General features: G+C 43.6%; 1 protein-coding gene across 1 annotated transcript in view; it reads right to left on the reverse strand.

Annotated features, from left to right (window-relative positions):
* Positions 1 to 3,057: 3,057 nt before the first annotated feature.
* The window catches only part of LOC138285560 (uncharacterized), a 999,550-nt gene continuing 990,393 nt past the window's right edge, over positions 3,058 to 12,214 (reverse strand). The window contains exon 14 of the mRNA XM_069225654.1: positions 3,058 to 5,097. Within this exon, the coding sequence (XP_069081755.1) occupies positions 4,908 to 5,097 (190 nt within the window). The 3' untranslated portion in view covers positions 3,058 to 4,907. The remainder of the gene's footprint in view (positions 5,098 to 12,214) is intronic.

A 12,214-nucleotide genomic window follows, 5' to 3' on the forward strand; every position in this document is an offset into this window, starting at 1 on the left:
AAGTAGGTGTCCACGCTAAAAAATGACGCAAACTCCATGGACTTTGGCGCTAGACGCGTCTAACGCCAAAGTATAAATATGGAGTTAGTTTTGCGTCGGAATTGCGTCAAAAAAAACGACGCAATTCCGGCGCAAACAGAGTATAAATATGCCCCTTAGTGAATAGCCAGATGTCAACACATAGGAGGCACCATTTGCTTTTACAAAATTCGTTTTCATCCATTAATGGACGGCACACAATATAGACCTGGCATCCTTTGCACGGTTTAACTCTAACATTTTGCCTTCAACCCTCCAGTTTGCGGATGTTGTTTTTGCTGGTTTTAGGACTCTGCACACTTTGCCACTGCTACCCAGTGCTAAAGTGCTTGTGCTCTCTGCTTAAAACATGGTAAGACTAGCTTACGCTCAATTGGCATGTTTAATTTACCTGTAAGTCCCTAGTAAATTGGCACTGACTGTGCCCAGAGCCTGTAAATTAAATGCTACTAGTGGGCCTGCAGTACTGACTGTGCCGCCCACTTAAGCTGCACTTTAAATATGTCTCAGGCCCTCCATTGCAGCCTGTGTGTGCAGTTTTGAACTGCCTTTTCGAGCTAGCAAGATAAACCATTTATCAGACCCAAACATTACTTTTTAAAACATATACGTCACCCCTTAGGTAAGCCTTGGACAGCCCAGAGGGCAGGGTGTGGTGCATTTAAAAAGTTGGACATGTAATTTCGAAGTTTACATGTCCTGGTAGTAAAAAACCCTTACATTTCTTTTCCACTACTAAAAGGCCTACTGCTCCCACAGGAGAACACTGGATTTACCGTACTCCATTTTATCCAAATGGGATCAGAGATCCAGATCGTGTTTGTGTCTTTGGAATTGCAATGAAAAATCCTAATTTATGGAGAAGTCGGATTTTAAATTACAATTTTGAAACTGCCACTTTTAAAACGTTGGCTTTTTCCTGCCTTAGTCATTTGGTGTCTGCAGCCTATCTCTGGGTCACATGACTGGGTGTGGTTGACAATTGGGCTTTGTGTATTCCTCTTAGACAGCCACACACAAAAGGGTGCTTAAGTGTGCCAGGATCAGCCATCACTAGCAGGATAGGAGGGAGGAGTGGGCACAATACCACTTACACTTGAATAGACTGTGTCCTGCCTCTTCACAACGAGGTGCATACGCCCTATAGTTAGTACAGAGCCAGGGTAGGGACGGCAGGGCACTGGTGCACTTCAATGGCCCACTTCTAGAAGCTTCTCCCTACATTAAAGGCACAACTGAGTATAAATACTGGACCTCTGACACTAATTTTTCAGTGCACTTCTGGACCTGTGGACACTCTACCAGGAAGGATTGCTGTGCTGCTGAAAGGACTGCTACTCTGCTGGACCGCTGGTCTGAAGGACTGCTGTTCTGCTTTGCTGCCTGCTGCCCTCTTGCCTTGGTGAGGACTAGACCTGCATCTCTTAAACTCAAAACCCCAGAGTGACTCCAACGATAGTTAGCTGGATTCCTGATCTGAAGCCTCAGGGACACAGCAGGCTTTAAACAACTTGCACCTGGACTCTACCATCTGTGAGTCTACCCTGCCAAGTGGTGCCACCCCAGTCCTGGACCCTTGGAAGTTTGCTTATCGTGCTCTGCCAGAGGAACATATGCATCTCCTCTCCGGCGCATGGCAAACCCGTGCAGAATTGACACATCACCTCTGCTCCATCGATTTGCATATTTGCGAAGACCTGTATCCCATTGCAGCCCATCACAACCGTCTCTGCATGTTGTATCCTCGGCACACGGCCTCACATCTCTCGTCAACGGCAGCCTCAACGACAATGCCAGACTCCTCATCGCAGCCTCGCAGCTCCTCAAGAGCACCACATCACCTCGACTGCGTGATGCATCTTCGATGCCAGACTTTGCATTGCAAGCCCTTGATGGTGACGCAGGACCTTGCACAGCAGCCTTGCTGCATCTTGGAACCAATTCATTACTTTGGCTGTGCAATGCATCTTCATTGCGGATCCTTGCAAAGCTCCGCAAACTGAGATTTGAGGTACTTTGTTCAGCTGGCCTAATCAAGTTCCTGTGGCAGGCCCATGCTCCATCGCGGTTGGCCCGAACTTGTGAATTTGACCCAGTCCGGTACAACCAGATATCAACAGTTGCAGTTTTGTGCCTTTGGGAGTTATTTTTATTAAAATCTTTAAAATGTAAAATCTCCAGTTCAACTGATTGGATTTTCGTTGTTGTGGTCTCATTTTCTTTATTAAAAATTGCTCTATTTTTCGAACTTGGTGTGGGATCCTTTTTGTGTGGTGTTTTTCACTTCATTACTGTTTGGAGTGTTGCACAAATACTTTACACATTGCTTCTAAATTAAGCCTGACTACTATGCGTCAGGCTACCAAAGGGCTGAGCACAGGTTAATATAGGGTTGGCTTGTGCCTCACCCTGAGAAGGATTGTGGTTGCTGCTTGACCAGGGCTCACACTCCAAGACAACCAATACCTCAATTTCTTACAGTATCAATGACAGTGTAGCCAATTGCCGGGGGGATAACTGCTATGCAGGTAAATGTTTATTTTATTTGCATATGAAAAATCCATCTTTCATGTCTAGCTTTGCTAAGGGAGTGGCAAATGGGACACAGAGTGAGCCTTGATGTATTCCACAAGACATGCATATTGCAGATGATTTGTGGGTATCAATGCATCTTGAAACTAATTGGATATAGTGGGCATGAATCACTCAAGAGCAGTGCTGGAATTAGAAAAAAACCTTACTCCAGGAACTCAGAAATTGGGAGTCAAAGTATGGCAACAAAAAGAGAGTGAAGTCACTAAGAGTGGAGTCAAGAAGAGCAGTCTGACAACCAGCGTATACATTTTTTAAAAATCTGCCACAAAGAAATTGGCAAAAACAGGAAAGGTGACTGTTCCAACTTACTTGGTTGTAAAGGATGCATCTTAAAATATTTTATGGAGCTAAGGCACCTGCTGCAGACAGCTTTGTGTGCCGAGTAAATTTCAGGGAATATTAACAATAATAAAGGTAAGAAGACTTTGGTGGTTAATGCACTTGCTGCAGAGATCTGTGCTTTGTATAGCCTCAGTTTTGACTCATAAATTAGAGTAGACCACATTGTGTAGTATGCACAAGGCAGATCTTTATTTTACTAGGTAAGTGGGTTACTGGTTTTGACATAGAGATCTTTTTATACTTGCAGTTCATATATTGTAATCCTTTTAAAATAGCACAGTGAGATATAGAATGGCATCAAAGACCTGCATGCAAAATCCAAGGCATGAGTTTAGTAGATTATTGTTAATTGTCAATCTGTTGATAAAATTGTGTCTTTGGGTAGTATTAAATTCTTGTTAATACAGACATCCTAAAGCACTGCATTACATTTTAAATCTTGACCTTGACCTGGTACATGGGTAGTTTCAAAAAGTGACTAAGAGACTGATCTATTTAATTAATAAACACGCCTTTTTAAAAAAAAATCAGCCCATACTCTTGACCAGGAGCCCATCGGGCCCACCATGACGTTCTCTCCTTTATAATTCCCCAGTCTCTTCAACAGATCAGGACAAACAACAGAAGGGATGATCTTTCGCTCAATTTAATCCTGCACAATTGCAAAGTCATATGGGCCTGGTCCAGGATTAATTCATAGGCCCCGTGCCGAGAAGGGCCTGGAAGAAAGAGATATATATGGAGGGGTTATCTTCTTTGTGATGAGGAAGGTTGGTGAGAGGGTAATGAATGGGTAGGAGAAGGAATAAGAATGGGAAGAAGTGGAATTTTAATAGAATCAGGCAATGTATTTTGTGTGAGTACATGAATGAATACACTTTCCGGGGGTGATGTATATGAATGTACAGAGGGGTACGTGAGATTAAAAAAAACATGACGGTTACAGTACATGCGAGTAAATTTCTAATGGATTTATTGGACTGAATATGAAGACGTGTGAGACAAGGAGAAATCTAGTGTTGTGACTAAGTATACGAAATTCATATTTTAATATGAACGAGGGAATTAAAACGTGTGAATCAATTGGATAAGGGGGCGTGGAAATGAATTGAGCCAGTGAAAATAAGAACTGGACTTATGTAAGTGAGTTAGTTACTGAGCAAATAAAGTGATCTGTGAGTATGCATGTTAAGGAACGTAGATGTTAGGAAATGGGGGAATGAAATTATGAAATGAGTGGCCAGGAGGAATACCGAGGGCATGGTTGCACTCATAAGCAAACAAACACATTACACAACCAACAAGAAGTTAGAGAACAAGTAGACCCCTCATACATAGGTTTTCGGGGCCAGGGCGAAGAAAATAGGTGGCTGAAGGGGGCGGTCAGGAACATGGGGGCCGCCTGCAACCGGCAACGTGGGGCCGGGGTTAATCCTTGTACTAGTGATCGAATAACTGGCGCTGCTAATCAATATTCTAATGCAGAGGCGGGTCAGTGACTAAACAAGTACACAAAATAATTTCACACCTAAAAACTATTATGATAGACGGACAGATGAATGAAAAAATAGCTCAAGAGAAGGGGTGAATTGACCAGATACAGACATCAATACATTTGCTTAAGAAAAACAAAATGAATAAGAGAAACGGAAGGTAACTCAATAGAGAAAAAAGAAGGGAAAAGGGAACGTCCGCTGAATTTACATGTATATATTTAGATATTACTAATTTATAATTTGTGAAGCCTTCTGGTCCACCCCTAAAAACTTTGTGGATCTGATTTTGAAATACATCTGTAAGGAAGGCCATGTCCCAGCAGTGGACGTGCACTGCAATACTCTGATTCCTTATGGAGTTTGTACAAAGGACGTTCCAAGCAGAACAAAAGGTGCAGTAGAAAAGTTGTATTGTCACCAAGACGTTGATCTCTTCTAGTTAACCTTTGGTGGACACACTCTTGGCCCCTCCGTTTTCTTGTTTTCTGGTCGTTTCATCCAATGAGTTGGGTGGTAGCTAGCATTCTGTTGCTTCTCATGATCCAGGTGAACCGCAAGAACTCTCTTCGAAGCAGTCCCCTGTCGAAAGGCATCACACACCTTTGCATGACACGGAGAAGGAAACCTGAAGGGGAGCAGAATTTATATAGATACATATAAACAATTGTTTTTTATGCAGGGCTTTTTTTGGGAACTTTTTTAAATTGATTTTTGATAGTAAAACAACACAGTAAGAACAATAATTAGTGCATATTGACATATCAATAGGAGGAAGATTTCAGGTCTGTATTCATGGCATTATACTCAAGAGTGGCAATACATATTTCCAGGTCGAGGTGTCTACTGAGCATGACTCTCAGAGGTCCTGGGCGCCCGAGGCCTAGACTACTAGTCGGGTACATGATAGGTATAACAAGGTTCCAGCCGTCTTAATCTCATTGTTGGTATATAGAGGGTCCCACATCACCCCTCTTCACTAGAGCCTTCCGCTGAATCATTTTCATCCTCACCTGCAAAATTATTAAGGAGAGACCCCCACAACATGATTGCATCCAAGGCCCCCTTGTCCCTAAGAGTAGTATGCATATTTACCTCTTCCCCCACCCCCGCTCAAATAGGGCCCGCTGCCATGAAGACATTAGGGGTGCTCGGGTACTCATCCAGCAAATGGCCACTCTTCTCTTGGCCAGCAACAGAGTCAGCTGGGCCATCTTGTGATGCATGATTCGTCCCCCGGGCTGCACCACTACTCCCAAGGCGCAGGCTAATGGGGTCAAAGGAATATCAATGCCTGTCACCTCTGTTATCTTTGGCACCACTGCCCCCTAAAATCCCTGAACCTCCGCACATGTCCAGGCCAGATGCAAAAAGCTAGCACCCAGCTCCCACATCGCATGCACTGCACCCCCTATTGTGAGTTATTCTATTTAAGTGTTTGGGAGTCACATAGGTACAGTGTAAAAAATTGAAATGGAGCAACTTGAATCTATGATTGCAGGACCCTTTCCTCACTAATGTGCACGCACATTCCCATTCAACACCTGTAACCAGCTCCCCCAACTCCTTCACCCAGGCATCGCTCACAGCGCACAGGGGCAATACCATATCGTTTCTAATTGCCTTATATAATAATGAAATGAGGTGCCCCCCCTCCCTGCCCCCACCGCAGCAGGCCACCCAACACCTGAGAGGGCTGTGGGGCGGCAGGAAAACCAGCCCAGCCCTCCCGCGCAACGCTTTCCAGTTTAGCATAATGTAAGAATTGACCCGGTCCCACCTCAAAGGTTTCCCAAGCCTCCTGGAATGTAATAAACACCTCCATGGGGTACAGTTCCCCCACCGTCTAGTAACCCCCTGCCCTCCAATGTTCCATGGACATGCCGGTATAAATTGCCCTGAATGGGGCAAGGTTCCAAATGTGTAACTCTCTATCGAATGGTGACCTTTCCTATAGTTGCCTCCCAGATTGCCGCAGTCTGCTTCACCAGATATGGGACCAGCTCCCCAGACCGACCTTCCCGCATCAGTAAATGAACCAGCGTGTCATTCCTCCACATATCTAGGAACAGCCCCCTCTCCCAGTTGTCCGTCTCTATCAGCCATCTCTCAGCATGTTGTAAATTAGCTGCATAATAGTAATGTTGCATTTCAGGTATAGCAAGATCACTATCTTCCAAATCATGTATAAGAACCGATAAAGCCAATCTACTTCCACGTCCTGTCCAGACAAGTGATATAAGCAAATTATCCAGATTGCGAAAAAAGGGGAAATGGAGTGGAAACACACCATTCTGAACCAGGTGAAGGTAGCATGGAACGAAAACCATCTTGGCCACTGCTGCCCTACCTATCCTAGACAGGGGGCGTCTACTCCAGAATGCCACAGAGCTCTCAAGATTTGTCATGGCTCTGTCCTCATTTAAGCATCATTATTGTCCTTGGTGTGAACCACCTATACACCCAAGTATCTAAAGCCCTCTGTATTCCAGCAGAGGCAAGTTTAGGCAATCGGTCAGTGGACACACCCATCAGGCTGCCAAGCGGGAACAGGAGTGACTTCCAGAGGTTGACCAGAAGGCCAGAGACCCTGCTTGATGCAGGGCTTTTTTTGATGCAAGGCTTTCTGGACCATCTTGCCTACCCACTTCCATGCCTTCTGTAACATTATTGTGTACCTAGTCTCTGGCTTTGGCTTAGCTCTCATACTATGATTACTTCTGTCCAGGCTTTGAATAGTTCTGGTGCCAGTGCCATCTGGTATATTTGGAAGGGAAAACAGCGTTGCCACCCCAAATTCCTATGTTTGATCATGCCTGACTTACCCAAAAGGGAGTTTGGAAAGACACTCTTAAAATAAAACGTTGAAAATTGTATCAAATTGTGCATTTATCAATTTCCAATTCAAAATGTAAAACATCACAGAGTTTACAGGCAGTGTCGGAGTGGTACTCGTCAAATATTCCATTACATTGAACCTGTGCTAAGCAAGCGTAGCCTTCTATGGGAAAATGCTGGGAGAGTTGGTCATTACCCCCAAAATAAAAACATGGCGGCAATTTAGTGTATTTTTCTCTACAATTTCCTAAGAATGAGTTTGAAAAGCCGTAGGTAGCTCAAAAAGATGTGGGGTTGAAATTTGAATGACTGCCTGTCAATTTACAGAATGCACACATTATATTTTGCGCTTCTAGTTTCCACTTTCTTTCATTTTTCCACCCAATCCTGACAGTAATATCTGCTATGACTGCAATTCTTGGAGGAATGATGTTTTGCAATTGAAATATCTTCAGACCTTCCAGTCTCTGGCCATATACAGAAGAGGTGTCTGTCTCATGTTATAATAGGTCTCACTCAATCTTACTCAAGTTAGAAAGCCCTCTCAAGTTCAGGAGAGCATGCATACATATCTCTTAGGTTCCACTATTATTACATACTGAGACCTCTGACAGCAGTAGGGAAGAGAAATAATGTCAAAAATATATATTAATACACATGATTTCCAATTAATTCTGAAATATAACAGTCAAGCGAATGAATTTAAATGTCAAGGTAAGAACATCAGTAACGACAGGCTCAATTGTGCATGAATTATCAGTAATATATCAACTTTAAATACATTACAGAAGTTCAACTGTTTTTCCCTAAACCAGTCGCTAACTATTTTCCTAAAACACAGACAAGTTTGTCTAAAATATTAGCTTTCCATTTGGCCGGTAAATAAACCCGTTTTGTTAAACCAAAGCACAGAATTGTCTCCAAATAACTCAGTTTATTCCGAAAAATCTGCATTTATTTCTACCAAATGGGATTTGGGTCTCCAGGCATCAGCTTTTCATTTTTACCAAAAACTCACATGTCCAAAAGTTATTTATACAACTGCCTCACATGGACGGATTCTGACTAGTGCCTATACACCACCATTACATGACAGGAGTGCCAACCTTGAGACAAGGGCAGGCACCAGGTGTGAGGGATGCCTTCATTTTGTTAGAGATGAAAAACAGAAACCAAAGGTGGCAACAACATACCAGAGATGGACACCACCAGAAAGATGGACATTATTGGTGGTCTGATTCTTACCAGCAATAGCATAGGAGATTACACTAATGTTGGCACTAGTGGATCCTCATATATAGATTATGTAATTATTGGAAGCTGCAGCACAGTACAATATGCTTGATGCATTTCCATTAATCTCATTATTTCGACCATGTCAAGAGCCATTATTGACGTCTGTTTCAACAGAACGCCCAAATAAACTGTTTCAAAGCAAGTCATGCACCAGAAAGCAGTTCTCACTTGAGGACAGTGCTTAATTTGTGCTTGTTGTTTCCGGTTATTTTTGAGGGCCGGGGTTTACTCTTCTGCCTCAAGCATTTGCTGCGAGCAAAAGACACATAAGGGAAAGACGGAGGAAGAGAAAAACAAAAAAGCGTCACAAAAGGAGAAAATACAAAGCTGCAACAGTTAGCTGAAGGTGCAGGGAGTGGCTTTAAATGGTTTGAAGCGGCCCGAGATGGCTTCAGGATTACGCTGCCTCAGTATTCCGTGCTCGCACATGTAATTGCAGCTGCCGCGCGTTTAAGACGAGGGCTTTGGGCACCGGCACCTTTTTATTTACAAATTAAGGACTGCTTGAGGATCTTAAAACGTGTGAAATGACAAATCCCGGTTTTCAGTTATTATGTTAAATAAATCTTCTCCAACGTATCTGTCCAAAGTTCTTGTTCGCAGTCTTCAGGGTGAACAGCTGCCAACCGCTGGCAATGACAGAACTGGCACTTCTTTAATCTATCAAGAAACTTGTCTTAAAATTACCTATTAATTTCATTCCTAAATCATGAGCAGGTACAGCTCCATGCTCATTTTGTATTATTTTTTTAGCACCTCGGGTAACCCCGCTAACAAGGATGTGCCATACATACTAGTATAGACACTTGAAAATGTTGTTTGCAAGTAGCACAGTCTACAATTAGTGGTATAATGCAAAGAGGAACACACATAGTTAACACTCAATGTTGTGCTATGCATAGTAGTATTGATACCTGAAAATATTGTTCGCAAGTAGTACAATCTCCTAAAGGTATTATAAAGCCAAGGGGAACACACATAGTTAACATTCAGTGTTTGTCCTGGGGTGCTGTGTGTGGATAAGGTTAGTGTTTCAGGTGATTCACAATGGAATCTCGTCTCATTTCATGTGCGCTTCTTGTTGTGCAGGACTGGTAACAAATGTTCCTGTAGCAGTCACCTGTAGAACAAACTGTCTAAGTTGCCTATAATTGGCCCCTACCTGCTTCAATAAATGCCTAAATTCTGCAACTGTCAAATTTACAACCTAAGGATATGGGCCCTGGTTTATACTTTTTGGTGCAAAACTGCACTAACGCAGTTTTGCATCAAAATATTTTGCACCGGCTTGCACCATTCTTGAACGCCAGCCAGGCACAATATTTATGGAATGGGTCAAGCCGGCGCAAAGGGTAGGCTAGTGTAAATAAACATGATGTTAGCTGGGAGGGGGTGGCGGTATGGGAGAAGGAGGTTTTGCACCAAAAAATGACATTAGGCAGGTTAGAGTTAAAAAAAAAAAAAAGACTAACCACCTTTGCTCCATTTTCTGACACAATTTTCTGATGCAAAACCATCCATACAACGACGACTCCTGTCATAGAAAAGCCCACCAGCCCAATGGCCAGCACAGGGGACCAGGGTCTCCTGGGCAAGGCCACTGCACCCAGTGCCATGTGGGGGGGGGGTCAACTTCAGGGCCCCCATTGGCACTTAAAAAAAAAAAATACTTACGTGTACTTACCCATACTTACCTGGGGTGGGGTCCCCCATCCTCTGCTGTACCTCTGGTGTGGGTGTCCCTGGGGCCTGGGGAGGGCACCTGTGAGCGTATTCCATGGTGTTCAACCATGGAAATGTGCCCACAGGTCCCCTAACGCCTGCCCAGGCGTTAAATAATGGTGCAACTATTTGACCCCCTCCTCCCTCCGTGCATGATTTTAACACGGGGATAAATATGGCACTAAGGCCATAGAGTCATTTTTTGCACAGGAACACCTACTTTGCATCTCTTTGACTCAAAGTAGGGTTCCACATCCCAAAAATGACTTTAACTATATAAATGTGGCACTAGACGGGTCTAGCACCAAAGTATAAATATGGAGTTAGTTTTGCACTGAATTTGCATTAAAAAATGATGCCAATTCAGCGCAACACAAGTATAAATATGCCTTATGATGTTTAACCAGACAGTATGGGCACAGTAGCCCCTTAGGCGCATATTTATACTTTTTGGTGCAAAACTGCACTAACGCAGTTTTGCATCAAAACGTTTTGCACCGACTTGCACCATTCTTGAGCGCCAGCCGGGCACCATATTTATGGAATGGTGCAAGCCAGCGCAAAGGGTAGGCTAGCATAAAAAAAACATTACATTAGCCGGGTAGGGTTGGCGGTAAGGGAGTAGGGGGTTTTCCACCAAAAAATGACGTTAGGCAGGTTAGAGTAAAACAAAAAAATACTTCACCAGCCTAGCGTCATTTTCTGACGCAAAACCATCCATACCACAACTCCTGTCTTAGGAAAGGCATGATTCATGCCCACCACCCCAATGGCCAGCACAGGGGACCATGGTCCCCTGGGCATGGCCATTGCACCCAGTGCCATGTAGGGCGGCCCATTTCAGGGCTCCCAATGGCACTTAAAAAAAAATACTTACCTGTACTTACCTATACTAACCTGGGATGGGGTCCCCCATCCTCTGATGTCCCTCTGGTGTGGGTGGGGGTGTCCCTGGTGCCTGGGAAGGGCACCTGTGGGCTTATTCCATGGTGTACAACCATGGAAATGGGCCCACAGGTCCCCTAACGCGTACCCTGACCCAGGCGTTAAATAATGGTGCAAAGCAAGCTTTGCACCATTATTTGACCCCTCCTCCCCGTGTGTGATTTTAGCACGAGTGGTAAATATGGTGCTAAGGCCATAGAGTCATGTCTTGCACCGGGAATGCCAACCTTGCATCTCATTGACACAAGCTAGGTTTCAAAGTAAAAAAAATGGCTTTAACTCTATAACTTTGGCGCTAGACAGATCTAGCGCCAAAGCATGAATAAGGAGTTAGTTTTGCACCGAATTTGCATTAAAAAATGACGCAAATTAGGTGCAAAACAAGTATAAATATGCCCCTTAGTTGCTCAAGGGGCCCAGTTAAACATTCTAAACGACATGGGGTAGATGACCACCAAGTCATGCTTGATGTTCGTGATATACTAATGGGTCTTCGAAGTCACAGTAGAGTTCACAATTAGCCGGGATTACAGCAGCTCTGCATGTTTGAATGTTTTCCATGTTCAGATCTACAGCATCAAATTCCACTCATGAGTAAAATATTTCAAAGTTTGCAGTATGTACATTTAAAATGAAAGTTACCTCACCCCAACCCCCCTGTTAGAAAACCCCTAGTAAAGAGATGTTGTGTGAAAGTTACCCCACCCCCAGCCTCCATGTTAGGAAAACCCCTAGTAAAGAAATGTTGTGAAACTGCTGCCCTAAGGTTTGCTCCTATTGGAATGGGTAGGGACACCATTATAAACAGATTTAAAATATGAGACTCAAAACTTAAACCAAAATAGAAAATACCTTCTATACATCAAGCTCCTGACAAACTCACAGCAGAAAGGAAGCACCTATCTGAACTGAAGATGGTAACCAACATTACAATGGATGCCTTC

This window comes from Pleurodeles waltl, chromosome 3_1 (genome assembly GCF_031143425.1).
Source record: "Pleurodeles waltl isolate 20211129_DDA chromosome 3_1, aPleWal1.hap1.20221129, whole genome shotgun sequence".
In the NCBI taxonomy this organism is placed as follows: domain Eukaryota; kingdom Metazoa; phylum Chordata; class Amphibia; order Caudata; family Salamandridae; genus Pleurodeles; species Pleurodeles waltl.